The 27,861-nt window shown below is 51.2% G+C and overlaps 8 protein-coding genes across 8 annotated transcripts; 5 read left to right on the top strand and 3 right to left on the bottom strand.

The window, feature by feature from the left end:
- Positions 1 to 71: 71 nt before the first annotated feature.
- On the top strand, positions 72 to 1,475 carry BCR38DRAFT_336533 (hexaprenyl pyrophosphate synthase; the record flags this gene model as incomplete). The annotated part of the gene is made up of 2 exons (XM_040855463.1): positions 72 to 1,262; positions 1,314 to 1,475. 2 exons carry the CDS (start codon positions 72 to 74, stop codon positions 1,473 to 1,475), a joined length of 1,353 nt encoding a protein of 450 aa, XP_040718559.1.
- Positions 1,476 to 2,323: 848 nt separating this feature from the next.
- On the bottom strand, positions 2,324 to 4,635 carry BCR38DRAFT_463824 (general substrate transporter). The gene is made up of 5 exons (XM_040862648.1): positions 4,295 to 4,635; positions 3,447 to 4,230; positions 3,341 to 3,397; positions 2,967 to 3,276; positions 2,324 to 2,892 (listed from the first exon to the last, which is right to left on the bottom strand). Exons 1-5 carry the CDS (start codon positions 4,381 to 4,383, stop codon positions 2,636 to 2,638), a joined length of 1,497 nt encoding a protein of 498 aa, XP_040718558.1. The 5' UTR covers positions 4,384 to 4,635; the 3' UTR covers positions 2,324 to 2,635.
- Positions 4,636 to 5,933: 1,298 nt separating this feature from the next.
- Positions 5,934 to 7,589, top strand: BCR38DRAFT_335217 (benzoate 4-monooxygenase cytochrome P450; the record flags this gene model as incomplete). Its single annotated transcript, XM_040855375.1, has 4 exons — positions 5,934 to 6,522; positions 6,585 to 6,827; positions 6,886 to 6,908; positions 6,984 to 7,589. The coding sequence occupies 4 exons, from the start codon at positions 5,934 to 5,936 to the stop codon at positions 7,587 to 7,589; spliced, it is 1,461 nt and encodes a 486-aa protein (XP_040718557.1).
- Positions 7,590 to 7,915: 326 nt separating this feature from the next.
- Positions 7,916 to 10,439, bottom strand: BCR38DRAFT_129443 (uncharacterized protein). The gene is made up of 7 exons (XM_040853546.1): positions 10,324 to 10,439; positions 10,079 to 10,263; positions 9,365 to 9,944; positions 8,765 to 9,275; positions 8,526 to 8,608; positions 8,384 to 8,474; positions 7,916 to 8,270 (listed from the first exon to the last, which is right to left on the bottom strand). Exons 2-7 carry the CDS (start codon positions 10,150 to 10,152, stop codon positions 8,242 to 8,244), a joined length of 1,368 nt encoding a protein of 455 aa, XP_040718556.1. The 5' UTR covers positions 10,153 to 10,263; positions 10,324 to 10,439; the 3' UTR covers positions 7,916 to 8,241.
- Positions 10,440 to 11,104: 665 nt separating this feature from the next.
- On the top strand, positions 11,105 to 13,061 carry BCR38DRAFT_521365 (putative epoxide hydrolase). Its single transcript, XM_040865189.1, has 4 exons — positions 11,105 to 11,894; positions 11,949 to 12,055; positions 12,107 to 12,207; positions 12,256 to 13,061. The coding sequence occupies exons 1-4, from the start codon at positions 11,563 to 11,565 to the stop codon at positions 12,775 to 12,777; spliced, it is 1,062 nt and encodes a 353-aa protein (XP_040718555.1). The 5' UTR covers positions 11,105 to 11,562; the 3' UTR covers positions 12,778 to 13,061.
- A 911-nt stretch (positions 13,062 to 13,972) lies between these two features.
- On the top strand, positions 13,973 to 16,577 carry BCR38DRAFT_422616 (uncharacterized protein). Its single transcript, XM_040859543.1, has 4 exons — positions 13,973 to 14,281; positions 14,331 to 14,694; positions 14,752 to 15,286; positions 15,342 to 16,577. Exons 1-4 carry the CDS (start codon positions 14,023 to 14,025, stop codon positions 16,266 to 16,268), a joined length of 2,085 nt encoding a protein of 694 aa, XP_040718554.1. The 5' UTR covers positions 13,973 to 14,022; the 3' UTR covers positions 16,269 to 16,577.
- A 1,162-nt stretch (positions 16,578 to 17,739) lies between these two features.
- On the bottom strand, positions 17,740 to 20,021 carry BCR38DRAFT_362578 (flavin-binding monooxygenase-like family protein). Its single transcript, XM_040857188.1, has 7 exons — positions 19,918 to 20,021; positions 19,714 to 19,865; positions 19,275 to 19,660; positions 19,124 to 19,184; positions 18,831 to 19,065; positions 18,358 to 18,809; positions 17,740 to 18,270 (listed from the first exon to the last, which is right to left on the bottom strand). The coding sequence occupies exons 1-7, from the start codon at positions 19,973 to 19,975 to the stop codon at positions 17,917 to 17,919; spliced, it is 1,698 nt and encodes a 565-aa protein (XP_040718553.1). The 5' UTR covers positions 19,976 to 20,021; the 3' UTR covers positions 17,740 to 17,916.
- A 695-nt stretch (positions 20,022 to 20,716) lies between these two features.
- On the top strand, positions 20,717 to 27,605 carry BCR38DRAFT_335349 (putative polyketide synthase; the record flags this gene model as incomplete). Its single annotated transcript, XM_040855379.1, has 9 exons — positions 20,717 to 20,780; positions 20,835 to 20,917; positions 21,023 to 21,427; positions 21,483 to 21,553; positions 21,606 to 21,713; positions 21,776 to 22,058; positions 22,111 to 26,244; positions 26,318 to 26,632; positions 26,727 to 27,605. 9 exons carry the CDS (start codon positions 20,717 to 20,719, stop codon positions 27,603 to 27,605), a joined length of 6,342 nt encoding a protein of 2,113 aa, XP_040718552.1.
- Between the last annotated feature and the right edge of the window lie 256 nt (positions 27,606 to 27,861).

Genomic DNA, 27,861 nt, shown 5'->3' with positions numbered 1-27,861 from the left:
TCCGATACCGACCAGAAGGGACCCTGTCAACACCAATTGGGCCCTAGAAAGCACAGAAACAGCGGACGGTCATGCAACTTCGGCCGGGAGCTTCGGCGCTCCTCAAGTCTCGAGTCGTCGGTCGTCCCTCGGGTTTCTCGCCATGTCCCAACTGTGTAAGAGCGGCTTCTCCAGGTCGTAGGATACCACTTCAGCACTCGTCATTTCATAGCGCACCGCGGAGATCTTCGGCATGGGCAGCCGCGGTACAAGTGGCAGGGAGCGTGGTGTCGAATGCAGTCGCGCGGGCAACCAAGGGCGAGATGCCCATTGACCCTCTGAGGATGGTCGCCAAGGAGATGAAGTTTTTGACGGGCAATATCCGACATTTGTTAGGCTCTGGACACCCCTCTTTAGACCGAGCTGCGAAATATTATACCCAAGCCGAAGGGAAGCACATGCGACCCATGATCGTGCTTCTCATGTCCAGAGCCACAGCATTATGTCCCAAGGCGTCCCAACCCGATCCCTCCGAGACCACCCAGAGGATAAATGCAGCAATATCACCCAGTGGGGTCCTGCGTGACGCGAACCCGTCCGCGCCCCTCGCCGGCTTTTCGTCGGACCCAGAATCAGTCGAAAGCGACATCCTTCCGTCTCAACGACGCCTCGCCGAGATTACGGAACTCATTCACACCGCATCGCTCCTACACGACGATGTGATCGACCACTCGGTATCAAGGCGGGGCTCGCCTTCTGCAAACCTCGAATTCGGCAACAAAATGGCGGTTCTGGCTGGAGATTTCATGCTGGGGCGAGCATCTGTGGCACTAGCCCGACTTCGTAACGCCGAGGTCGTCGAGCTTTTGGCCACCGTCATTGCCAACTTGGTGGAGGGCGAATTCATGCAGTTGAAGAACACGGCGCGGGACGAGCGCAACCCCAAGTGGTCCGAGGAAACCCTCACTTACTACCTGGACAAGACGTACCTGAAAACGGCCAGTTTGATATCCAAATCATGTCGAGCTGCTGCTCTGCTAGGCCGCGCCGACGCGACCACGGTGGAAGCTGCCTACGCATATGGGAAGAATTTGGGTTTGGCATTCCAACTGGTGGACGACATGCTGGACTACACTAAGAGCGACAAGGATCTTGGAAAACCCGCAGGCGCTGATTTAGAACTCGGTCTCGCAACTGCACCGTTGCTATTTGCCTGGAAAACGATACCCGAGTTGGGGCAGTTGGTGGGAAGGAAATTCGAACAGGAAGGGGACGCCGCAAGGGTGAGTTAACCATGTCCCGAGTCCTTGCCACTGTTACTGACATTAGATCAGGCGCGAGAACTTGTCTTCCAAAGCGATGGAATCGAACAAACTCGGGCGCTGGCAGAAGACTACTGTCGGCAGGCCGTTGCGGCTCTGGACTTGTTCCCCGATAGCGAGGCCAAGGACGGTCTCGTGGAGATGGCCATGAAGACTTTGAGACGCCAAAAGTAAACCAAATCTACCTAGTTTAGACACCGGAGACGGCTACTCGCATCTCACCTGTATGATTACGACGCACTAGACGATCTACAAGGGGGCATCTTTTCTGTGTACCCAATGGCATGATGCCCACTGTACATTTTGTGATTTTTGGGCACGCCATTGTTCTTGTGGACTGACAGGGGGGCATTGTATCACTATGTATAAAATTTGAGTGGGTGTACCTGATGCATGGACGGTGGGAGCATATAGACGGGGACATCAGACTACTAAACTCAATTGTAAGATGAATGTGCCGTTGACTTGATTTGAGACAGACCTAGTATTGTCGAAATAGGCGTCAGCCTCTTGTCGATCCATGAAGCGTGCTGAACATGCAAGGGGCTCTCCTTCCCCGGGACCAGGTGACATGTAGATCCCGCATACTTACATAGAGTCTCTCAAGACTAGCGTGAAAGGTATCTGCCGATGATTATAGATCTCGTCGACGAAGAGACCTACTACCACCCTTAGCTTTACTTTTTTTTGTCCAAGGATAACTGAGCGGGTTATCAACCCGGCATGGTCTTTTCTTGCACAGGATGGAAGGGCGCAAATACGTCCCATCTGAAATGCTCAATGTCGCGATTTTGTTACGTGAGTATCTGGGAGTGCAGCTTCGAGATGGAAGTCTAGTTTGTTTGTTCACTGGATAATACATTTAGATAAATCTGTATGACTAACAACTGGGGGCTACTACTCCACCGTCTTGTCATAGCATAAGTGATGGGTCGAACGGAAAGTGCTGGGAAGTTATTTAAATATTCAGCTTGTCCGACTTCTGAGTGCGGAACGAAAACTTCTCATACTTTGAGGAGTTAGTGACTTATCGAGTCCTGATGATTTTGTTTATACACTGAATATGCAATGCGCTTGATTCCTCCCGCACATTAAATGAGCCTTAAGTGGCGGCAACACGCTCAAGGGTATCTCCTATTCAACCCTTCGCACACATGACCTTTTCAGCGAACTGACTGCCTTCCTCACATTAAACTTTATTTCCCGATACTGCCATAGTACCTTTTATCCACGAAGAACCGTCTATTCTCGCTCATGTATGAACAGACGCTCCTACTCCACTCTTCGAAAGAAGTATACGTTACTACCGCAACAACAAACTACCCGATTCCCACTCAGCCAGCTTTCATTTCCTGCCTGCGACATGGGCTGAAGAAGTTTCCCAGTCGTCCACTATGTGCCGTCTTGCGCTTGTGGACCGCTTGCTCAATCTCATCGAGGGACTTCCCGTTCGTCTCAATCATGAAAAAAAAGCATACAATCGTTGCCACTCCAGCGCAAGCACCGAACAAGAAGTACGCTGCCGATGCGCTCTTATCCAGAAGAATCGGGCATACGAACGTGACGAACCAATTGCAAATCCAATTTGAGCCTGCGGGGGTTTGGTTAACCACTGTATAGTCAAACATAGACAAAAAAGCCGAACAAAGAAGAACCAAGACGTACCGGCTGCCAAACTCATACCCATGGACCTTGTATGCTGCGGCTGAATCTCTGGCGCCCACACCTTGACACTGATTGCCCATGTTGTTGCGAAGTTGACGCAATAGATGTAGATACAGACTATAACGACCCACCTTCCCGCGCCATACGTTGGGTGGACCGCCCCGCCAGCGTAGAGTGCACCCATAAGTATCATAGTGCCGGTGAGGATGACGCCGCCAATCAAGGTGCTTGTTCTGCGGCCCCATTTGTCTGCATACAACGACGCTGGAATACTGGCCAGGACGATGACAATGGCAGATACTCCAGAGGCCTAAGTAGGCGCGTGATCAGCTCGAAGTCCTATTTCGGTTTCGCGCGGGAGATGCAGTACATACCAAGAATGAAGCTTGGGAACTTTGAAGGCCTGCTTGCTGAAAGAGTAGAGGAGCATACTAGGCAACAGGTCAGCATTTGCATATCTTGAGACAGTGGAATACTCACGTAAAGCACAGCATCAATTCCGCAGAGCTGCAAAGATCCCATGAAGAAAATCGCGAGAAACGTTTGCTTCCGTACGTCAGGAGCCCACAGATCCCGAAGGCCTGCGTGCTTGGCTTCTGACTTTTCTTGTTCCGGCAATTCTCTAACAACACCAGCATCAGCAGCAGTGGGAGCATTCTCTTCGATACCTCGATCCTCGGGCTTGACTTGCAAAGTCTCCCACGTTTTCGCCGCCTTGGCATGGCGACCACGCAATGCCAGCCAGCGTGGGGACTCGGGCAGGAGGAGTAAAGATGCTGAGACATGTGCGACGCTCAGCGCGGCAAGGATGATGAAGGGCAGCCGCCAGGAGAGCGACCCGGGGATATTAACCGTTCCGTAGCTGAGGAAGTAGCCGACGACCAGCCCTGCGCAAGTCATGAACTGCGGGAGCGTGGTCAAGGCACCGCGGACACGGGGTGGAGCTATCTCGCAGATATAGACGGTCTGCGGGCTGAAGTATAGGCCCTCGCCGAATCCTTCGACGACACGGCCGAGAGAGAACATGACGAGGTTGACGGCACCGGCCTGGAGGGCAACTCCGAGAGTAAATAGTGTGGCTCCGAGGGCCATGGCGCGAGGACGACCCAGGGCATCGGCGGGGCGGCCAGCGAAGCACGACCCGGCGGCAGCACAGAGCAGGATGGATGACACGATGATACCGTGCACAGCAGCAGAAGGGTGACCGAACTGACCAGTGAAGCTGTCCATGACAGTGACCGGGCCGATGATGCTGGTATCGATGCTGGGCATGGCAATGGCGTGTCAGCATATAGAGCAGGATAGGCAGGAGCAAGTGGTAGACTGACCCCAGTAACAACCCGCCGAAGGAGGCTAGGAAGCTTGAGACGGTGTATTTCGCAGGATGGAACCTGCTTGCTGATGGAAGTTTCCCCATGCTGACTTCTGCACCACGCGATCCAATCTAATTTTTGGAGGAATTTTATGGTCGAGATGGAGATGACGGTCACAGCATCTACTTTTGGAGTCCAAAAAGTGCAAGAGAAACGTGGTCGCGCTTGTTTAACAGTTCTTAAGGCGCATTTGGCTAGGTGACGTCAGTCCCACAAACGAATTGCCAAGTACGCCCTTTACCACATGGGGAGAAAAAGATGGCGAATACGTGTTGGAAAGGGCGTCTCTGGAATTGCCGGCCTTGGGTCGTCCATTCCGTCGGGTCCCTGTTTGCATAGCTCGTCAAATATTCCAGTTTGAGTATAGCTCAATTATGATACACGCGTATATCATTCCCTTTTTATCACCCCTCGTGTAAGCTGCTATTTCCGTACTAGCGCAGTCTGCGGTTTTAGTCGTCACGCGTCTAAATTACCACTTTAAGCTGTCACTTCTTATTTCTGTGGCACACGAGATTTTGGCTCAGTGGTTCAGCGTTTCGGCTCGTGATATCGTAGACCTCAAATGATGTCCTCATATTTACAAACATCAAGGATGACGAAACATATCAGGATCTTGAAGAAATAGGCGTAAGAATGCCGTATTCCGGATTGTACCAGATGTGAAATAAAAAGGAGGTTCGGCATCTGAAGAGACTTAAAAATGCTTGAATATGCGTAGTAACAAGGTAGTATTTGATGTATACAGAAGTTTTATACGATGCATGGAGTATGTTTACGTATCATTTCTGAATGGTGCAAGGTTTTGTTACTCGTATACGATACCGGTTCTCTGAACGTATCATCATTGCGAGTGCTATATTCTTCAGTGAGTTTCCGTCTCTTTCTCACTGCCTCCTACCTGAAACCATCTCTTGTCTGGGATCGTATTTGAGAAGTCGCCTCGACGTCACTTCCTGTAATATGCTCAAGAAGTTCCAAGTGTGGCGGTAGTGACATATTAAACCAGAGGACCATTGGCTTCGCAAATTGATGCCCATACTATTCCCTTCTGCCCTCCCATATTCTTCTGATGAAGATCAAGTCTCACGGTCTACACATGCCCCCTTAGGGCTAGCGCATGGCCCGATGGATCGACCTATTCATGATTTCACAACAGCCTGCTCGTGATGATCTAGATTCAGAGTGAGATACTTAGACTACGGGACGCCTGTCTACAGCCTAGCATCCGAATGGACGTATTAATCACCTAGCTCTTCGGCACTGCTCGTATAATTCACCAATTTCGGCATGTGCGGCCCGGCGTCATGCCACTTGTCTTACCGCCGGGACAAAGTATACCTGTATATAAGACAAACTAGCAAGTACAGATTCCAGTGTTTCATAATGCGCTTTTCATCCGCCAATTTCTCTGTATAACGCTACGGAGACTCGTCAAAACACCATGTCAATACTCATAAAAACCCCGGCACTAATCCTTCTTTCCCTCATCTGCCTCCCCCTCCTCCTCTTCTTCACTCTCCTCATCCCCTACCTCAAAGATGAAAAAGGCTTCCGCAAATACCCCAACCAAAACTGGGCCTCGGGCCTAACCATGGTGGCATACGGCTGGGAACGCGGCCGCACCTCCTCTCACATCCACACCAAGCGCCTGCACGACGCCCTGCAGAAACACCCCGTCATCCGCATCGGCCCCAACTGGCTTTCATTCGGCCGGTCACAGGCCGCCAAGGATATCTACGGGTACGCATCCAAGTGCGTAAAGGGCGGCGCTTACGATCTCCTGGCGGCGGGCGGGAGGAACCTCAATAACATCAGCGACAAGCCTTTCCATTCGGGAAGACGCCGTATGGTGGCTGCGTTCTATGCGCCGAAGAACCAGGAGGAATGGGAATTTAAGGTGGCGGACTCGGTGCGCACGCTTATGGAGCAAATGGATCGCCGGTGCACCGAGCCGCATGATTTGCAGGTCGTGCGCCAGGAGGAGCTTGCTTTCGATGGGGTGTATTGGATCTTCCTGTATGCTGCTGAGGCCGTCACCAAGATCACCATGAGCAAGGACCTTGGCTTCCTGCGCAATGGAAATGATTCCATACGCTTCAAGGATGACGAGGGCAAGAATTACTGCGTTCCCATGATTCAGGATAATCATGCCGTCGGGCGTGCTGCCGCCCCTCTTCTCTGTATGCTATAAGCTCCGTCCTGGACAAAGATAATTTGCTGGCTGACCTATATTGCAATGCAGTCGACGTCGAAAACTTCGCTCTGTGGCAGAAGTTGGCCAATCTATTCTCCAAGAAGTTTGCCGAGAACTGGCAGAAAGGCGTCAACTTCCATTTGGCCATAGAGGCTCTTACCAAGGAGAGAATGGAACGCTCTGCAAATGGCGAGATTCTCAATGACCTCTGCCAGCCGATGATCGAGGATAGAAAGGGAGATGGTGCAGATATCACGATGAAGGACCGTGTGGCCGAGATTGAGCAAGCCTGTAAGCAATCTAGGCCCATTGTGAGAATGGAGATCTCTGTGCTAACATCATCATGAAGTGGGTGCTGGAACTGATGGCCCGGTATGTCAATCTTTCCATATCCATGTCTTTCTAGATGAATGGAAGCTTGTGGGAATCTAACGTAAGTAATCACAGGCTGTGTCCATCTCAATGGCCCTCTACTATCTAGTCCGCTACCCCCACACCTTCGCCAAACTCCGCGCAGAGCTCGACGAAGTTCTTTCACTAGACGACATCGTAACCCCCTGGTCCAAGATAAAAAACCTCCCGTACCTGCGCGCCTGTATCGATGAAGGAATGCGCCTGGCGCCTCCCGTCGCTACCGACCTCATGCGCCGAACGCCGCCCGAGGTAACCACAATCATCGACGGCAACCTCATTCCGCCGAATACCAATGTGTCCATATCGGCGTACACCGCTCACCGAGACCCGACCGTGTTCGAGGATCCCGAGGCGTACAATCCGGATCGCTGGCTGGCCAAGGGTTCTGAACGCCTGAAGGAGATGCTTGCCGTCTACATTCCTTTCAGCGCGGGCACCCGTGGTTGTATTGGTAAGAATGTGACCATTGTGATACAGGCCGTCTGTCTCGCGACTCTGGTATATCGGTATGAGTTTTCATTGCCGCATCAGGGGTGGGAGATGGAGTATGAAGAATGGTTCAACCTCTGGCCGTTGAGTTTACCCCTGAAGGTGTGGAGACGAGGCCCTGCGTCGTTCACTAAGGCTCAATCATCGTGAAGTTCTGCGCGGAGGCCCTGATTCAGACTATATATCGACGACGGACAGAAAATCCCACAGGTTAAAGGTGAAGAAGATGGAGACAGATGACAAGCCTTAATAAGATTCTGCTGTCTGGGTGGATAATAATAAAAAAAACCCAGAGGCCTATCACTCTAATCCGAATAACAGAAATGCCTTGACAGGCACGAACAATTGACTGGACCTTAATAGGTCACTAAAAATCTGGAGCCTCAACAGGCATAAATAATAGAATAGGACCTCAGCAGGCACAAACAACAGAATAGGACCTCGGCAGGTTATTAAATAACTGGAGCCTTCGCAGGCAAAGGAAAACGAAATATTTTCGTTTCTTCTGCTCTTTTCGCCTTGTTTCTCGTCTTACCGAATGTCTTCTTAGATGCTCAGGTCCTTACATATCCTTGAGAAGCACACTTATAGCATAAACCATCCGAAAAACGGAAAACAAGACCCCCAAACCCTGTCTCTGCGTCCATATATCAGCTGGCGTAAAGTTTGCTCCGAGGTCTGGATGCTGGTGATGTGGGACGCAACTGAATTTGTCGTTTAGATCGGTGTTATGGGTTGGCCGCTCATTTCCTTCAAAGCTCGCACTCTGGCCTGCGTGCGATATCCAAGTTTTCGCTCAATATCATCGAGCAACATGCACGAGCGGAATCTCTTTGTGACGTCGTTAGCATGTTTACCGGCTATAAAAAACAAACGGCATCATGATTAGTCTATACAAGTGGTTCAATGAGTTATGTCATCACTCTCATGGGTGTATAGCTCACCAAAATAGATTGGCATGATTGAAAAGGCAAGGGCCGCATCCGATATATCCGAAATGCCGATGCTAAGTATGCGGTTCGCGTGTTCTTGTATCTTGACGAGATATTCAGTATTCATGCAGGCCAAGAGCTATACGTTGCGTACCACTGAATCGTTGTCCGGGTTGCTAAGACGCGGTTCTGCAAGGAGAAGAATGTATGTCAAGTGATACCACATCATAGCAGCCGCTGAGAGGCAGGTTAGAGTAGGGCGCACATCATGTAAAATGATGAGGAAAGGGGTAGATGTCTAAAACCCAAGGGGCGGGTGGTTTGGGATAAGACAGCTCTCTGCCAACATTGCCTAGTGGTGCACTCCACGCTACAAGACATGCATGCACTTACCTGCGGCCGTCACAGCAAAGAATACTTTGGTCAGGCCTTCGGCATTCACTTCGCCGTATGTTATGCCCCGGAAGGTAGCGCTCGTATTATTGTACCAGTCCTCAACGCTGTCGAGAAGCGACTGTCTGTCAACAGTCGAACTGCTGTCGAAGACAAGGTTGACGGCATTTCCAGCTAGTAACATCAGATAGTTAGACACTTGGTCCTCGGAAGCACCGATCCCGGGCCTGGTAACGTTCCAGTCTCTCGGGTCAAACTGCAAGGGGCTCTCATTGGCCAGAGCAACAGAAATTTCGTGGCGCACAAGAACGAAGAAGTTGGCTCTGTCAATTCCATCGGAATTTGCGGAGATGCCTCTCGACCTGATCAAATTCAATGCGCCCTGATAATGGGATCGATGCGAGGCATCAGACGCTGCCAGGTGCTCGTAGCTACTCAGCAACATCGCTGCGGTGAGTGCATCGCTGTGCATTTCTGGGCAGCTAACCTCGCTTATGAGGCGGTTGAGGGCCTGGTACACGTCAGTTTGCTGCATCGCCTTGGGATAGTTTTGTGCGAATTATAACACCATATCCGGTCGGCCCGGAGTACACTACGTACCTCAAGGTAATAACGGGAAGCCACAGGCTGCCACACGTCTCTGTCCCCGGAAGCTAGCTGGGACAGTTGTTTAGCAGTGAAAGCGCATATGCATCGGAGCAAAAGTTCAGAGTAGAGTGCGCGACGGAGGATTTCTGTTTCATAGGTGTCATCTGGGTCAAATATGTCCATCCATTTTGCCATTCCCATGCGATAGGCGTTGAGCAGATACGCTTTCTCGCCATTCAGGGGAAGCAAGGCTGATGGTGGTGGCTTAACGTTGACCGGCGGCGACAAGGCCGGTGTCAGCTGGCTAGAGGGCAACGATGTTGAACTTGGAGTTGGGACGCCCGGTGAACATTCCGGGCTTACACACGACGATGCATTGCCTGCGTCGGTCTGGCTGGTGCTGGACGTGGACGGAGTGGTTTCCATCAGAACCACGTTCTTGCTTTGGACTACACGCTGATTGGAGTCGACAGAGCTCCAGGCTGAGTATGCAATGAACTCGGATGCTCGACATTGCAGACCGAGTCGCTCACAATTGCTGCACACGGGCTTCTTCTCATCACACCGTGTATGTCGCGACTTGCAAGTGAAGCTGCTCGTGTCAGTGACGATGTTAAACCGGCAGTGATCCTAGCTCACCATCCTGATAAACCTATTATTAGCAACAGTTACTTGACGAGAAGGTACAAGCCGCAACCCCTTACAAAGCCTGTATGTGGAGATGACATACCGGTCTTTCTCCGAGGGCCGCTGCGCCGCTTGGGACCCTTATCCGGGCTGTTTGGTCTTTCTATCTCCATGTGTTCAAATGTTGGGATTGTGCAATGAGGTTGCGGTATGTACAGCAGGGAAGTAGCCCGGAAGTGGGGTCCGGAGGGAGGTATTTTTGCCGCAAATACGGGTTGAACGTGCTAGGTAGGTGGTCAGTTTCGAATGAGGAAGTCACTCAATCCAACAACAGTCTCGCATGCCTGCGTGATCTCTGGATGTCGACGGGTATCTCGTCAGGCACATCGGCTAATCCTCGGGTTGCAAGTACAGTCAGTAGAGCTGGGGACCCGTCCCGGTTTTCGGCACTGTCCCTCCTTACTGAGGGGTCGAATAACATGACCATTGTCAGATATTCACGTATCTTGCTGTGTAACCCTGAGTTGATCGGTCCAGTTGATTGTTCTGTGCTCTGTGGAAAGCTCTTGGGCTAAGTCCAAGTCGCTAGTAATCTTGGCCCCCCACTACTGTTGAAACACGTGACCCATTATCACGCTCAGCTGTTTCTTTCCCTGTTTCTTCTAGTCGAAAAGGCCGGCCATCTTGATGTTGCATTGTGTGGGTTGTAGGGCCAGAACTGGTGAAAATTTTCGTCCTAAGGAGACCAGCAGAGTGGGTCCGGTGCCGTCCTACTTTGGTTTAGTGCTCCACCAGCTAGTCCCACCAGCCAGTGTGTTGGTCGTGCTATGCAACAACTCGGAGGAGTATTCCAAACAATTCGATGCTGACAGCCCCACGCACCTTTTCGCCCTCTGTAATTCCCATCTTGCCCCTCTCCGCGGCTTTATGCATGTACGTGCATCATTGATGACGGCATACTCTCCATACTCTCTGCTCTCCCGACAGATGCCGTTGAACGGATAAGATGATTACGGTGGGGGTTCTGCAACCAGCCAGATGCGGTATCTCCGTGATGTGTTCACATAGAAAAAGGTAGTTCCTCATGTCAGTTCATGTGATTACACTCGGCAATGAAGGTGGCACCACAAGATTTAGACATCCTGCAGTGCAACGATAGTGCAGTACGGGCCCTGCAGAGGAGCAACCAAGCTGCCGCTAATTTCGTTTCCATCCCACCCTAGCGTTGAGTTTTGCGATGTAGCATTCGGGTCGTACCTGGCATCTTACCCATCCTCGATGGGGATAAAAACGCGAGGAAAACCAAGGAGGGCAAACACACGAGGGAATTCATTGAGGATGGAAGGACGAGGGAAATGCGTCGTGGTCCCTCCGAGCCACTGTCACGCAATCAGTGAAGGCTCGGACCGAGGGCTGCATTGTGACGACACAAGATAACTTTGTGCTGTGGTGGATAGATCTGATAGCCTCATAGCCCGCTCGATGATACTTTATGTATATGCCGTCTTCTGTCTGAAGTCCTGTCGTTGCTATGCCTGCCTTCTAGTTGAGAGCTCCACCACACTACGTGCACGGCATTTGCAATGGCATCTATTGCATTCCCATCCATTGCCAAGACGGCGTCTCTATCTGATGACACCACGTATGGCTATGTTGCCATAGCTTCTGCGTCGCCTGAGAAACCCACCTTTCTTCTGCTTCATGGCTATCCCAGCTCTTCCTTTGACTGGCGACACCAGATCAAGTCCCTTTCTGTTGCTGGGTATGGTGTCATTGTCCCAGACCTACTTGGCTATGGCGACACAGACAAGCCAGAAGACGTTGCATCATACCGCTTGAAATCTATGTCCCTCCACATGGCAGAGATACTCGACATTGAAGGTGTACCTCGCTGCATTGCCGTTGGCCATGATTGGTAAGTAGCCCCTTTTGGAGAATGGAGACCGTTTCGCATGCTGACTCATCTCAGGGGCTGTGGCTTGCTTTCCCGTCTTGCGACTTATATCCCTGAACGTTTGTTTGGTATTGTGCCAATCTCAGTCAGCTACATTGAGACAGGCGTCGTCTGGGACATTGGTAATTAGGCCCCTGTCCATTCAATAATTTGCGATGCTAATGTAGACGTAGATGCATTCAACAAGTTCACTGAGCAACTTTTTGGTTACAGCACCTACGGATACTGGCCATGGCACAATACCGAGGAAGCAGTCAAGGACTGCAATGAAAACGTACGTATGAGCAACCCCGTTATTTGACATATTCTGATCCCTTAATAGCCAGCTTCAACTTTCTCGCTCATCTATCCGGCTGACCCAGCAGACTGGAAGGTCATCTTCGCTCCCGTTGGTGCAGCAAAAGAGTATGTCCGGGCTGGCCGTGTTGGTCCACTGCCATCATGGTACAGCTTGAGTGAGTACACAACTCGTGACAGAATTCTAGCAAATGGTGGCTACAGAGGACCACTGAGCTGGTATAAGGCCGCGATGCGCGATGTCAACGCCAAGGACGAACAAGCTCTCTCAAAAGAAGACGGATTCTGCAAGCTTCCTACTCTTCTGATTGTCAGTGATGAGGATTACGTCACCCGGGCTGACATGCAAATCCAGAAGAGCAAGGAGTGGGTCCCAGATCTACGTATTCAGATACTGCACTGCGGACACTGGATTCAGTTGCAGAAGCCAGAGGAAGTCCATCGTCTTCTCGTTGAATTTGCCGCTGAGGTGACTGGCACTGAATCTGTGTCTAACGGTCATCCAGCCACACAGTCTGCTGTGATTAGTGTGAAGCCAGAAACCTAATCTGGTAGAAACACTATACTGATAGGATGAACATAACGAACACAGGATTAGACTGGTCGAAGCATCAGTATTTCCGTACCAATGGGATCTTGACTCTCAAATGAATTGGGATTGTGCTGCCTTTTAAATAAGCCTCTTCACTGTACAGCTCGGGCGCATCGGGATGGTATACTCGCTTGAGCCTCGATGTAATAGTTCTCCAAATCAACACCATCATATCTTTAATCAATCCCATGTAACAGCGTTTCCACATGTTCATAAAGCTATTTGCATACTAACAAGCCCGTTTACATATATTTCAGATCTCCTATAAGCTGCGTAAAGTATGTCTCTTTAGCTCGTCGCATCTTTCCGCAATTGGCAAGAGCTCCATGGATATGCTAAGACGAACAACCTTTGACCGTTCCATCCTACCTGTGCTGCACTCAACTCACGGCCAATGAAGGTAACGTGATTAATCACATCAGAATGTCATTGGCTTGGCAAATGTGAGATTATGCAAGCTTTTAATATGCATCCAAGATGGCGCCTGCCACCGCATAAAAGGTAAGCAGCACACCCTCTAACTTGAAATCTTACTATGTAGCACTGAGCTTTCCGATGAGCACATCCAATCCAAGTTTCTTACGACGACTATGCTGATCAGTGCCCCATGGGGAAGGTGAGGCGATGAACTCTAAACTGCTTACTAGCTATGTAGCTTGGTGATATGGTATTATGCAGGCGACGCACATGTGCCGCCAAGGTGGCTGCGCATGGCTACAATAGTATTGTGTCTAGACCCGAGTGAACGCGGCAATCAGTCCATCATTTTACTCGTAAAAAGAGCCAATTCCTCGTAGATGGCGCCACACAAGTAGATTCCCGTTTGCACGACGCGTCACATATGTGAGGTAACCCCAGATATGTGTTAGAGGCGTGAACTTTTGACAAGCGTGGGGTTCACCCACACTTTGTCCCAAAAGCTTAGTAAGGTCTTTATGTAGTAGCCTGTGCAGCAGTTGTAAGCGCTGTTGATGATCTTCGGTGGGATTATGTAAATGTTCAGGTTGCTCGGGTGCTATTCCGCTATCGTTCGTGAAAGTACGTTGCACTGCATTATTCTTCGGGTAATATCCGTGCATGAAAATTGGGGCTTCAGCAGATTCAAGGTCGCAAGGAACTGCCGTAAGAGCCTTGCCAAGAATTGGTTACACACAGCTCTCGAAACGTTCGCCAGCACCGACACCGCCGCGGCTGTGGGCTATGATCAGTAATTTAGTATACAAGATAACAAACAAAGGATGTTGTTCTGTTCCTTCCTGTCAGAATTTCCATATCAAAATCAAAATTAGTTCGACCATGAAAGAAGGAGTTAACCGTCATCTAGCTTGCAACCGATGTCGCGTCAGGAAGGTGAGATGCGATGGGCAAAAGCCATATTGTAAGCGATGTGCAAATGGCGGTGCGCCGTGGGAATGTTCCTACCAGGCTTCGGTTAAGCAAAGACCACCAAGACGGATTTGTAAGTACCAAGATAGCTATGTCATTTCTCATACACTGATGTTCTACAGCCTCAGATTCGAATTCATATTCGCCAACGATGAATGAATCAGAGACGCCTGAAGCCAGGGATGCGGAGAATTTGGTAGTCCCACTAGGTTTCGGTCTCACGCCAAAAGATATGGAGACGTTGATCCTCCCTCAGGAGTCGAATACTCTCTTACCTGAGCTGGATTCTGAGGCCAACGCTGCTTCCTTCAGCTCTGTTTATGAGACCCAGTTGACCAACAAGGTTCCTGATAACATTATCACGCCGCCCGATGAGATGCAGTTGCTTGGATATGGTATGCCCGTTGAGACGGGGCAAATATCCCCGGGAACATCTCAGGCTGTAGGAGACGTCTCAGAACTACCCCATGGCACCGTGGAGGCTCTGTAAGTTTAGCTGCCTTCGGTCCGCTCAAGTCATTACTTTTAACACACAGTGAGCAGCTTTAAAACATATTTTGACTCATGTCAGACGATATGTCGACTCTTCGACGACCGAGAGAGACTTTACGGTCTTATGTATGGAACCTCTTCAGAAGAAATAGCATTGCAAAATGCCATATGTGCTCATGCGGTGCCAGCGTGCTCTCAGATCTCTGCTTGGGTCATATCGCCCCTTGACTCAATCAGAGGCGGCTCCACCGACTGGTCTGCATCCTTTTACCGCCTCGCCAGAAAGTCTCTAGATGAATGCGGACATCAAGGTTCAGTCATGCCTTCTCTGCGATTTCTCCAAGCAACCATCTTGATTGGAATATACGAACAGCATCATGCTGAATTCGGTCGCTCCTGGCTCACCGCAAGCCGCGCAGTGTGGCTTATGGAAGCGCTGCAGCTTCACAAACTGGAATCTGGGCGTCTTATGGCGATCGATGTCTTGGATATGGAAGAGGCCAGAAAGGCACTATGGGCTGCGAGCAGCATGATGGTGTTCATCTCGCTTGGCAGTCGGATCATGGATTTTGTTGTTCCTGAAGTGGTGAGTCAAACCGTTGTCCCCAATTTTCTGTTCTATGAGGATCTAATTCAGACAGATCAGCGCATCGTTGCTCCAACCGCAAGGAGATGCGTCTTTCTCCCGGCTCTCTTTCAGCACCGGTGAAGTCTTCCGCCGACCCTACCCTAGACCCTTGCTGGTTCAGGAAGGTATATGTGCTGCGGACCTTCTGTGTTGCCGTATCGTATCCCACATCAAGAGAACAAACCACGCAAGCACTGCTGAGCTCCAGCCATACAACTTTTGGATCAACCACCACCGACTCGAAGAAATGCTCCGTCACATCTCCACCAGAACTCCAGAAGCGACATCCCCAACATCACCCGACACGCCAGATGCTTGTGCCAAGGTCGTGCTGGATATCTTACTTAAGGCACTCTTAATTGTACTCCACGAAGCGAAACTGAAGAAGATGCGCGTGTCGAACCAGAACCAATTCGATCAGATCCGCGCCAGTGGCAACGTTGCACTCCAGCGTTCCCTGGAAATCGCCGAGGCAGTACAGACCAGTGTCTTGCCCACCGATGCGAGGGCCAACATCACGCTGTCTTGGGCTGTTTACGTCACATTGCAGTCTCTTCTGCGGCAACAGCGCCGAGATTCAGCTTCATGGCCGTTGGATAATGTTGAACTTGATGTGAATACATGGTCGAATAGCAATAATTCAGAATCCGTTTTTCACTATTCAACAGATACAAATGCGTTTTTGAGGTCCGGCACGGCAATGCCGGCTGTGAATCTGTTCGAAGCGGCTGGTTCGATGAGTACTTCGCTCACAGGGGCTCTGGTCTTGGATTCATTTAATGCGCTTCAGTCGACTTTAGAGGGATGGTGCAGCAAGAGCCCCATCGTGGCGTTTTTCTTGGGTCAGATCAAGACTGAAATGAGCGAGACTGATGAGATTCTCGATGGAAGATTTGTTGGGTTGGCCGATTTCACTTCGCGTAATTGCTGGCCTGTTTGAGGATTTACTTTTCTCTATGACATGTGGATTTCTTACATTGATCAGGGTCCCCTTAATTCGTTCCAGAAAGCTACAGGCTAGAGTATTTACAGGTAGAAGACGAAAATGCGTAGGTACAAACAGGGTGGTTACGGGATGAATATACAGGTCTAAGTACATATAATGTAGGATAGGGGGTTCTCTGGAAGCCATGTGGCTGCATACTTCAGAATATGTAGCACAAATGTAAGACTTCTGTATCTTGGAGTATCTTTTCTATAATAGGTACTTCACTTCATTTCTCCCGTAGAAAAGATGCTAGTACTGTTACCTTGAAAAAAGTATGTACCCGTATTACTTAAAAGAGTTTACTTCCGAGGAGGACCAACAACGTCAAATCAAATTCTCACAAAATTCTAGCGGTCTCATGTGAAAACTCACTCTATGTCAGACTTTAGGGCTAAAACTCTGTTGTGAGGGATTACTATACTAGCGCTCGTCGCCACCACAATCTCAAGACTCGCACGAATCTATACACTACCAAGTGTAGCACCATGTAATCGCAGCTGAACAGTAAACAAGCGACAAGTTTGGCTCGGTCGCTAGGGTCAAAAGTCTTTCAAATGAGGTTAAAATATTATATTATTATTATTAAATACGCCGTAGGCTCGAAGCCCCCGGTACCTCTACCAGTACTCCGGTATGTCAAACCGTGCCCTAATGGCTGGACTAAATACATACGCTGCGTCTTCGGTTCGCCCTATTGGCGACTGCGTTGCGTTTACTACCATATTACGTTGGTTCTCAACCTACCAACAAAGTCCCCCTGAGAAGATCGATGCTATCTGGGCCTTGAAGCTGTCCGACCCGTCCCTAGCAGCCACCTTACAATAGTCTCACTAACTACTGGCTCTCCTGTTGCCGTTGCGAGGTCTCTGCGAGAGTATAGTGGCCGTGGTGCGATATCGGCCCGTAATCGTTCCCTTGGTCCTTCCAACAGCCCGCAAAAGAGGATTACGTGCTCTGCCGTCTCAGGGGCGTCGCCACAGCGGCATAGCGGCGAGTACACGCCAAAAGCCCCTGTCTTGAATAAGAAGGCTGCTAGTCCTATTTTTTCCGTCCTGATCTGGCACAGCGTAGACGCTTCCAGTCGGTTCAGGCCGAAATACTTGCCCCCTTTCGGTATCTGCATCGAAGGGCCCTCCGGTTCCTCAGTGATAGCGCGTCGCTGGCGATCGTGATGCTCTGCTCCGGTGAGCCATCTCTTCCTCCAGTGGCCGAGGAGGGCAGCCGGGACCTCCTTTTCCTCACTCATCCACTCGGAGCCCCGGGCCTCCTTCTCCATAGTGTACCCTGCCGGTCGGAGTAGCTGCGACGCTTGCTTCCTCTTCGTCGGCCTATCCTGCCGGAGTATATGTGACGCTTTAGCGCTCGCGCAGCGAAGCAGATTTCTCTTTCCGCTAAGCCGTGGCCGTTCTTCAAACTTAGCAGCCCGGGCACTTAAATATTATAATTGCAGCTAGTATAAACATAGCCAGGTGCTATCCGGTAAGGAAATATCTCATGTTTCTTTTGTCGCTACACAGCAGTTGACTGGAAAACACAAATACTTCGATGATTCATAAACCCAAATTTGCAAACAAATAACCCAGGACAGCTCTATTCCTCCCTACTTCAAACTACTGCCACTAGACATAGACGACATAGTCTTAGGCTTCTTCTCTCCCTTCTCCCCCCTCAACGCCTCATACTCCTCCACAACCCCTGCATAGCAATGCGGTCCATACGGCGCCAAAAAATCCGCAATCCTCCCCGCCTTTCTCTGCGTCTTCACCCCCAAATCGCTCAGCAACCGATCCAGATATGGAATCCAGTCGAACAGCGCATACGGGTACCTCTCACCCACACTACGGTACCGCTTGCGTGTCCACGCATTCCACTGCGCTACTTCCTGCACCATCTTGTCCTCGGTAGGCAACTCGATGTCCCCGAGCAGATAGGCAACTGCCCATAGCGACTGTACCTCGGCGATTGTGGGGGTCTGCGTTGTGTGGATTTGCCCCAGGATCGCGAGGCTGTGGTCGCCTTCTGTGGCGGTCGTGAGGGGCACGATGCGGTTGTACAGCCGCCAGCGGCGCTTAGTAATGACGCGGTTGGGGTCCGGGGTTCGCAGATCTTTTGGCCCGGCTGCCAAAAGGGGGATTTGCTTGGCGACTAAGTCGTCGGCGGCTTTGTCGAGGTCGTACCAGGGGTCGTTGACTTTTCTAGGCGCCGAGGAAGTGTTAGGGGGAACGGCGGCGCCGTAGGGCGGGATGCCGAGTTCTTCCTTGAGTTCAGACGAGAAGAAACTGAAGTGGTCGCCCCAGCCGGTGCAGTAGATGACGTAGTCGGCAGGGATGGTCTGACCGGAGCGAAGGGTGGCCCCGGATGCGGAGACGGAATCGACGTTGTCGCGAAGGATGGTGATGTCGGCTCTCTGAAGAGTGCTCCAGAAATCATCCATGGTGATCAGACCGATGGAGCTGTCGCACCAGAAGCAACTGTATTGACGTGTTAGTGGGACTTTCCGTGTTTGCTAGAAACCTGTCTGAACTTGCTTGGCGTCGCGAATGTCTGGCCTTAGGCCCTCGACAGGGCCAGCTTTTCCTCCAAATCCAGCTGCTTCGTCGGCTTTGCTGGTGATGAAGTTCCAGTGGGCCTTGGTCAACCAACGGCCAAGAAGTGTCCTGTGGAAGAAAGCACCAAGCCATGAGTTGGTGTTCATAATCGATGGGCTGAGATAGTTCATCAAGCGATTGGAACCCATAGTGATGGTGTTCTAGTTCGAAGTGAGCAACAGTTTCAGACTGGCTATTTTTCCGTCAAAAAACACTCACTATTCCGAAGATTTCAGCCGGCATGATGGGCATGGGCCCAGAGCCGTTTGGTCGAATCACCCTGAAATGAAGTCAATATCTTCCTTGGTAATGAATATGTTTCATCGTGACACACCAAGTGACTTTCTTGCCCATAGACGCCAGTAAGTACGCAGCATCGTATGCCGACTTTGCGGCACCAATGATGATGAAATGCTTTGCTTCCTCCTTTTTGAACTGAGGAGCATTTGGAGCAATATCGATGCTGTGGATCACGGGTACAGCATCCTTCTCAACATGGAAAGATGGCGAATTCCGAATGGACGTCACTCCCGTGGCGACAATAAGCTTGGCCGTCGTAATAACGTTTCCGTTGACAGTCAACTTCCAGCCTCCATGAGTGTTGCGTTCGACGTTTGATACCCAGCTGTTGAAACGGATATGCTGCTTGAGACCATGGTCATCGGCAAACTTGTCGAGGTACTTGAAGATCATGTCGCCCGACACTAGGTTGTGTTCGGTGGCGCCATCCTTCAGCATAGGTGTTCCTGGATAGTTCTGTTTGAAAATTAGGAGACAGCCATTTGTGCTGGAGTTTCAAGATCACTTACGAAGTATCCATGCTCGACCTGTGCGACCAAATTGGGGTAGATGCGATCTCTGCTCCAAGTGCCACCAACGGTGTTGTCTCTGTCAAAGATGGCGAGCTTCGCACCTGGCTCCAGTTTGAGGTACGTCTTGGCTGCCGTGAGGCCATACCAACCTAGTAATGTTAGTGCTTTGTTGATTCTGTCTCATAGGTGATATGTTAGTACCTGCGCCAATAATGGCCAAGTCAAGGTGTTCCTCAAAGTCTGAGATGGCGTGCGGCATTATTGCTATGTTATAGTTGTGAATAGAATTGTGAGGAAGAAAGGAGTATGGTAACTTGAACTCACGAAAGGTAAATGGGAGTTGCGAGAACTGTTCCGCATATGTATAAATATAGCAGCAGTATACTCAAAGCACATGCTTAATTCAATGTCGATCTTTCTCCTTCATCGCAGCACCTCCGCGCCGACCGTTGCAGATTCGACCCGCCCATTGACTGCCGTCGTGTTCACAAACGCCAGGCGCAATTACTGGCATCTGATGAGGTTTCTCAGTAAGCCCGAAATGAATTTGCTATACGTTCTGACTTGCAGTAGCGGTCCGACACTTGCATAACTTAGCATTTTCCTTTTGCCCGCGTGTGACCCAATGAGAATGACGAGGCAAATTTTCCTATTTGGGAAAGCTATACGAGGACCGAAGTCTTCGTCGGACCGACAGTTCTGATTAGCAACCATTTAGTTCGCAAATACTACGACATTGCATATTGACGTCCAAGAATATTGTCGACGACAATGCAATTATCTCAAAGAGAGATAGACAGACTAGCCGAAATCTATGCGATGCTCGGTCCGCAACATACCAGCAGCAACAAATGCATATCACATAATCGAGATGAAATGCTTAGGTACGATATATAAGTCTCGAATGAGATGTCGCTGTCAATCGACTCGAAAAGGTGAACAACCTCGAATAGCCCTCTTCGAAAACCATACCGCACAAAGAACTTTGAGATCAGCAACAATGCCTTTCCTCCAGGATGACGGCCGAGGAGAGCTCCTTGAGCCTGTTGCCATTGTTGGCATGTGTAAGCTGTTCACTCTGTATACTCTCAACTTTATGATACTGAAATTTCGAACAGCCTGTCGCCTACCCGGCTCCGTGGACTCTTCATCCAAGTTCTGGGATACGCTCCGTGAGAACAAGTCGGTCCGTACTCCCAAGGTTCCAAGCAGCCGCTTCAACATCGACGCGCATCACCACCCGGATCTCTCACGCCCAGGATCCTTCTCTGCGCTGGGTGGATACTTCCTCGATGGCAATATCGAGAGTTTCGATCCCACCTTCTTCAACATGACTCCAGTTGAAGCTCAATGGCTGGATCCGCAGCAGCGCAAGATGCTCGAAGTTTGCTACGAGTGTCTGGAGAACGCTGGCCTTCCACTGGACAAAGTTGCCGGTTCGAAGACCGGGGTGTATGTTGCCACGTTCACGAGCGACTACCAGCAGATGTCGGTCTTTGAACGCGATTATAGACACAACTATGCTGCTACTGGCGTCGATACGGGCATTATCAGTAACAGGATCAACAATGTGTTCAATTTCGATGGACCCAGCTTCACCATAAATACAGCTTGCTCATCTGCCATGTATGCGATCCACAATGCGTGTCATGCGTTGCGTGCTGGGGACTGTGACGCTGCTATCGCCGGTGGTGTGAATTTGATTCTTACTGTGGTCCGTAAACCTCGAAATTAACCATGAAGCATTCATTGCGACAACTTCAGAGCTAACATGTCTCTTAACACAGGACCAACACATGAATACCGCAAAGCTGGGCGTGCTATCACCCACATCAGAGTAAGTTTTTGTCACCGTATCTAACAGATTCAACCGTACTGATGAGGATTAGATGTCACACATTTGATGCTTCGGCAGACGGATATGGACGCGCAGAGGGTGTTGGCGCGCTGTATCTCAAGCGACTCTCCCATGCTATTAGAGATAAGGATGTTATTCGGTACGACCTGGCTAACAATCTTCTCATCATATCAAGATACTGACATTGAGTTTTCTTCTCAGCGGTGTGATCAGATCAACAGCAGTAAACACGAATGGCAAAGTTGAGGGCATGGGCATCACATTTCCCAACATGCTTGGCCAAGAGCGTGTTCTCCGCGATGCATATGCGAGGGCCGACCTCGATCCCAACCAGACGGCGTATCTCGAATGCCACGGAACAGGAACACCGGCTGGCGACCCAATTGAAGTCCGCGCTGTTTCAAATGGCATGAATGACACGCGAGATTCTGAGAAACCTCTGCTTTTGGGTGCTGCCAAGACGAACATTGGTCACAGCGAAGCTGTAAGTAAATTCACAAATCGTCCGAATGGGGTATCCTGCTAATCACACCCAGGCATCTGGTATTTTTGCGACTATGAAGGCCGCACTGATGACAGAGAAAGCATTAATTCCTGCGGTCCACGGCCTCAAGACATTAAACCCGAATATTAAGGAAGAGGAGTGGAACGTCAAAATCGTCAGAGAATTGATGCCATGGCCATCTGATTTCAATGTCCGCCGCGCCAGTGTTTCTTCGTTCGGCTACGGAGGCACCAACGCTCATTTGGTGCTGGAGTCAGTCCTCAGTATGTGCCCCTGGTATGAGCATGGCCAGCCGAAAGCGACAGCTAAATACCAGTACGGTGACATTGACCGACCATTCCTGGTGACCATGAGCGCACATGACGACAAGACCCTGAAGATGAATATCCACAAACACCAGCAGGTGGCAGGAAACTACTACTTACCTGATCTGGCATACAGTCTCAACTGCCGGCGATCCAGATTTGCAGCCCGAGGCTACACCACCGCCCTCGCCGGCCAGGAGATCGACGCCTTTTCCTCAAGCAGCTTCTCCTACGGCACCAAAATTTCCAAGCCCGTCAAACTCGGCTTCGTGTTTACTGGTCAAGGCGCCCAATGGGCCCGCATGGGCTACGAAGCCATCCAGAAATTCGCCGAATTCGGCGAGACCATCGACGCTCTGGACCGCGTACTCCAGCGCATTAATCCCCGACCAACCTGGACCCTACGTGCCGTCCTGGAAGCACCAGTAGAGTCAAGCCGTGTCAACGAGTCCGAAATTTCGCAGCCGGCATGCACTGCTATCCAGATCGCCGTGATCGACTTGTTTGCGTCCTGGAATATTGAGCCCGTCGTAACAATCGGACACAGCAGCGGCGAAATCGCCGCCGCGTATGCAGCTGGTCGGCTTTCTGCGCCCGAGGCCATGCTAGCGGCCTACTTCAGGGGTTTCGCAGTGGCCAAGGCAGCGCCTGCGGGAACGATGCTGGCTGTTGGCTTGGGAGCGGAAGAAGTGTGGGATCACGTCCCTGACGAGGTTTGCGTGGGTGTGACGATCGCCTGCGAGAACTCGCCCAGCAGCGTCACGTTGAGCGGCGATTTTGCAGATATTGCAGCCGTGCAGCAGGCGCTGGATAAGACCCAGGTATTCAACCGGCCGCTGAAGACGGGTAAGGCGTATCACTCGCCTCAAATGGATACTGTCGCGCCTTTGTATTCCGAGCTCTACACGAAAGCGTCGGAAGGACTCAAGGACGCAGACTTCTGTTGGCGCCGACCACATGCTGGCATGATTTCCTCCGTTACTGGAACTGAAGCTCAAGATGCTCATCTGGGTATTTCCTACTGGTGTGAAAACTTGCGAGGCCGGGTTCTCTTCAACACGGCATTGCGGGAACTAGGAAACTCGCAGGAGTACGCAGATGTCAACGTCCTTTTAGAGATAGGACCCCACGCTGCACTGGGAGGGCCCATCAAGCAAATTTGCGCAGCCAACAGTTTCGAGATGCAATACGTCGGATCTCTCAGACGAGGAGCCGACAGTGCCACCGCCCTCCTCAAGTCCGCAGGAGAGCTATATCTCAAGGGACTAGAGATTGATTTCGAGTCTGTCAACAATTTCAAGACTTCTAACCCCTCTATACTCATCAAGAGGAGCGATGGGCCTCGATATCTGCCCGACCTGCCTCCATACCAATGGAACTACGAGACAACGCACTGGTTCGAACCGCGCTCGGTAGCCGAATTGCGCAAATACAAGCACCCCCGACACGACATCCTCGGCCGCCGAATCTTCGGTCTTTCCACAAACGACGCAGTCTGGAGGAATGTCCTGCGCCAGCGCGACGTCCCGTGGTTCGCAGACCACACCCTCGGATCCGACGCCGTCTTCCCCGCCGCGGGCTACATGTCCATGGCGATCGAAGCACTGCTGCAACAACTCGACCTAGAACCTCGGAGTGTCGGTGGCGTCAAGTTCAGGGATATCGATATCAGCAAAGCCCTAGTGGTCCCCGACACGGACAACGGAGTAGAAGTCCTCTTCCGCCTCGAGAAGTTGCCCGGGGGGACCTGGTACAGCTTCAACGTGGAATCGGTCGAAAATGGGCTGTGGACTCTGCACAGCAGTGGCAAGATCCAGAAGCAGATTACTGACGCATCGCAGTCGCCTTCGGCATGCCCGCACAAGCTCAACCAGCTGCATCAGCAAGTCTCGGGGAAACGCTGGTACCGATCACTTCATCGCGTCGGGTTCCGGTACGGTCCTAACTTCCAAACCATGACGAGCGTCAAGGCCAACGGCAAGGATCGCATGGCCGCCGCCAGGGTGCAAGTCCAGGTTGAGTGCGGAAACATGGAGCAGGAGTCGCGGTACGTGCTGCATCCATCAACGCTAGACGGATGTCTCCACGCTGTTATTGCCTCCGTACACCGCGGTCTACACAAGGTCATGCCGTGGGGTGTTGTACCCCTAGAAATCGAGGAGATGACTGTCAACTTCTCGTCCGAGGATCTCAATGTGGAGGGCGAGTGCATGGCCTGGACGGATCGGGCTTGGGATCGGTACTTCAATGGAAATGCCGAGCTATTTGGCAGCTCAGGCAAGTGTCTGTTGAATATCCGGAACATGAAGTTCGTCGTGTACGATGCTGCGGTTCCGCCTAGCTCTAAGGGGTTTGGGCCCAAGGAGCCGTATAGAAGGGTTGCTTGGGAGAAGTCAGAGAATGCGGATGAGGCTTTGCAGACGGAGATTGAGGTGGATGGGAAGGTCGTTGTGCTCCACAATGCGTCTGATTCCTCTTCCATGCTCGGAGAAAGTCTCGGGGCAACATGCATCTCCCTCCAAGGTGCGGCAAAGAGTACGGATGGTTTCGACAAGATTATCATCGATGATTCTGACGGCTCTATCATGGCCGCCGCCACCGAGGAAAGTTTCGAGTTCATTAAGGAGACTCTGCAGTCTGGCAAGCCCATCGTCTGGGTCACACGCGGCGTTAACCAAGGAAACTCGGTCGATGGTGGCATTCCGCAGGGACTCCTTCGAGCAGTTCGTTCGGAGCTCGTATCGGCTCGTGTCGCGCTTGTAGATGCAGATGAAGATACCCCGATGGATAAGCTGGCATCTGTGGTCCATCATCAGCTTGAATCTGTGGATACCAAAGACTCTGGAGCGGATGTCGAGTTCTGGCTTACAGGCGACTCGACACTCTTGGTCTCGCGCATCGAAACCAACGACAGCCTGAACCAACTGCTCCATCAGGAGCTGCCCTACGAGCAGACCGTTATCAGCACTGAGGAGGGGCTCAAGGGAAAGATTGCTGACAACGAAGTTCTCTTCGAATCCCAGCAGCCTACTTCCCAGTGCCTTCGGCCACAAGAGGTGGAGATCCAAGTTCACTACTCCGAGCTGGCCAAAGAAGATCTATCCGTTCGAACAGCTGAGCGAGCTCGTCTTATCACTGGTACTATCATCCGCATCGGCAACGGCTTGGAAACCAACCTACAAGGCCAAGCCGTAGTAGCTTACACGAAGCAAACCTTTGAGACTAGACTCATCACCTCGACCTTCGCCCAGATCGACGCCGAAAACCTGGCTGCAGTTGCCGCAAGTCTTCCCTATCTCGCCCAAGCCGTCGATGCAGTCCTCCTTACTGGCCACGCCACTGCGGGCTCCCACGTACTTCTCCTTTCCTCATCTGCTCCGTTCGCGGACGCTGTGTTGAAATTAGGACAGAAATTCAAATTCCGAGTCACCAAGGCTGACGATGATGACCTTGCTAAGATACAACAGCTCCTCTCGGCGTCTGGCGGTCCTAACATCGTCGTTGCCGCCGCGCCATCTTCGCTGATTGCCGATGTGTGGTGCTTAATGCCGCGAAATTCCAAACTCGTCTTTAGCGATATTGCTATTGAAGGCCCGCTGGACTCTAGACCGTTTTCTAGGGGCGCTGGTTTGGCTGTTTGTGGTATTTCACATGCATTTGAGCGTGACCAGGCGGCGTTGGAGCGGCTGTTGGATACCAGTGTCGAGATCCTTGGACAGAGTGGCGGTTTGTTTTCTGTTGGGTCGTCGCCGTCGGTTATCGATGTGGAGAATCTTTTGGACGTGGATGAAGCGCGGAAGTGTGTTTTGGAGACTGGGGCGAATGTTTTGGGGTTCAAGTATATGCAGAGCCAGATCAAGGTAAGTGATACCCCTATTCCAGACCGGAGCGACGTTACTGTTCATTGTACTCACGCACTGAACTCCCATTTAGACCCGCAAATCCCGCAAGCCAGTTTGCTTCTCTCCCACAGACGCGTACCTCCTGGTCGGCAGCCTAGGCGGCCTCGGTCGTAGTTTGACGACGTGGATGTTCGAGCGAGGCTGCAGAAACTTCGTCTTCCTCTCCCGATCTGGCATCAAGAAACCCGAAGCCGCTGATGTCGTCGAACGACTTAAGGAGTCTGGTGCGTCCGTGTATGTCTTCTGCGTCGATGCCTCGGATGAGAAGGCCGTAGCCGGTGTCGTTGCTGAGGTTTCCGGCAAGAAGCCCATCAAGGGTGTTGTTCACGCTGCTATGGTGCTCGAGGTGAGTTGCTACATTCGCACCGTCCCCTCTCTTGCCAACCTAGTCTCTTTTCTTTTATTTTTTCTCGTCTTGAAGCCAACAACTATACCTCCAGGACGGTCTATATCAAACAATGACCCTACCAGAATACAATTCCGCCCTGCGCCCCAAAATGCAAGGCGCCCTCGCTCTGCACAAAGCCCTTGACCAAACGCCCCTCGACTTCTTCATCATGACCAGCAGTATCTCCGCCGTCCTCGGCAACCCAGGTCAAGCCAACTACTGCGCCGGCAACAGCTACCTCGATTTTCTCGCTCTTTACCGGCGCAAGCGCGGTCTAGCCGCTACCTCCCTTGCCCTGCCCATGGTGGAGGATGTCGGCGTCGTGGCGGAAAACACCCACATTGCCGAGGCGCTGGCAAGGAAGACGCCGTTTAGTATTGATGAACGGGAAATGTTGGTCGCGTTCGAGGCGGCTATTATTCAGGGTCGGTGTTCTGGTGAGAGCAAAGCAGTAGATATAGGGGACGCGCAGGTGATACTCGGTCTTGAACCAGAAGCTATCACTGTGTTGATGGAAGGCACTGACATGTCCGACGCGTACTGGATGCACGATGCGCGCATGACCACCGTGCGGGCGGCACTAGATTCCATTTCTGCTGCGTCCGGCGCTGAAGGACAGGAAGGCACTGGGTCAGGAGGCGGGTTCGTCGCTACGCTTGCGGGAAAGACGGAAGAGGAGGCTTTGAATGACATTGGTGTGCACATCATCAACCGGACGGCAAGAATTCTGGGCTTGCAGCCGGAAGGGTTCAAAATGGAGGAGGTGTCGGTGGCAAATCATGGGATTGATTCCATGATTGGGGTCGAGTTGCAGTCGTGGCTGTTTAAGGAGTTTGGGCTGCAGGTCAGTATTCAGACTATTTCAAACCCGAACACGACGTTCAAGGCATTGGCGAGGATGGCAGGGGAGCTTATTGGGTTTGTTGCTTGATCGGGGTTTTTTTCCTTCTAGGTTCCAGTTTTATTGGGGTTTGTTCGGGTTTCCATATAATTTGTTCTCTGTAGCTAGACTGGCGGATTGTATTATGAGTCAATGTTCTCACGTTCTATAAACGCCGTCAGTGATAGTCTTTGTCAGATCTGGATGACTTCGCATGAGCAGATCAGTAATTATCAACGCTAAACATTATTCGAATGCTTCACCAACTAACGCTACGCCTTATAAACAGTTGCACCACCACCTTTAA

The sequence above is a fragment of the Pseudomassariella vexata genome, assembly GCF_002105095.1.
Source record: "Pseudomassariella vexata strain CBS 129021 chromosome Unknown BCR38scaffold_3, whole genome shotgun sequence".
Classification (NCBI taxonomy): Eukaryota; Fungi; Ascomycota; class Sordariomycetes; order Amphisphaeriales; family Pseudomassariaceae; genus Pseudomassariella; species Pseudomassariella vexata.
Note: the sequence above shows the minus strand (reverse complement) of the source record. Positions and strands in the feature narration are given on the sequence as shown.

Excerpts from the sequence above, each read along its gene's own strand:
- BCR38DRAFT_463824 (XM_040862648.1), bottom strand. The coding sequence starts at position 4,383 with ATGGGGAAACTTCCATCAGCAAGCAGGTTCCATCCTGCGAAATACACC. Across the intron at positions 4,231-4,294 it reads TTCGGCGGGTTGTTACTGGG|CATCGATACCAGCATCATCG; the intron begins GTCAGTCTACCA and ends TGCCATGCCCAG. Across the intron at positions 3,398-3,446 it reads GAATTGATGCTGTGCTTTAC|TATGCTCCTCTACTCTTTCA; the intron begins GTGAGTATTCCA and ends CCTGTTGCCTAG.
- BCR38DRAFT_521365 (XM_040865189.1), top strand. The coding sequence starts at position 11,563 with ATGGCATCTATTGCATTCCCATCCATTGCCAAGACGGCGTCTCTATCT. Across the intron at positions 12,056-12,106 it reads AGGCGTCGTCTGGGACATTG|ATGCATTCAACAAGTTCACT; the intron begins GTAATTAGGCCC and ends ATGTAGACGTAG. Across the intron at positions 12,208-12,255 it reads TCAAGGACTGCAATGAAAAC|CCAGCTTCAACTTTCTCGCT; the intron begins GTACGTATGAGC and ends ATCCCTTAATAG.
- BCR38DRAFT_129443 (XM_040853546.1), bottom strand. The coding sequence starts at position 10,152 with ATGGAGATAGAAAGACCAAACAGCCCGGATAAGGGTCCCAAGCGGCGC. Across the intron at positions 9,945-10,078 it reads CCTCGGAGAAAGACCGGTAT|CTTCACTTGCAAGTCGCGAC; the intron begins GTCATCTCCACA and ends TGACACGAGCAG. Across the intron at positions 8,609-8,764 it reads CTTTGCTGTGACGGCCGCAG|CGGCTGCTATGATGTGGTAT; the intron begins GTAAGTGCATGC and ends CCTGCCTCTCAG.
- BCR38DRAFT_422616 (XM_040859543.1), top strand. The coding sequence starts at position 14,023 with ATGATCAGTAATTTAGTATACAAGATAACAAACAAAGGATGTTGTTCT. Across the intron at positions 14,282-14,330 it reads AAGACCACCAAGACGGATTT|CCTCAGATTCGAATTCATAT; the intron begins GTAAGTACCAAG and ends GATGTTCTACAG. Across the intron at positions 15,287-15,341 it reads ATTTTGTTGTTCCTGAAGTG|ATCAGCGCATCGTTGCTCCA; the intron begins GTGAGTCAAACC and ends TAATTCAGACAG.
- BCR38DRAFT_362578 (XM_040857188.1), bottom strand. The coding sequence starts at position 19,975 with ATGCCGCACGCCATCTCAGACTTTGAGGAACACCTTGACTTGGCCATT. Across the intron at positions 19,185-19,274 it reads AAGTCGGCATACGATGCTGC|GGTGATTCGACCAAACGGCT; the intron begins GTACTTACTGGC and ends ACTTCATTTCAG. Across the intron at positions 19,066-19,123 it reads CGGCTGAAATCTTCGGAATA|AACACCATCACTATGGGTTC; the intron begins GTGAGTGTTTTT and ends ACTTCGAACTAG.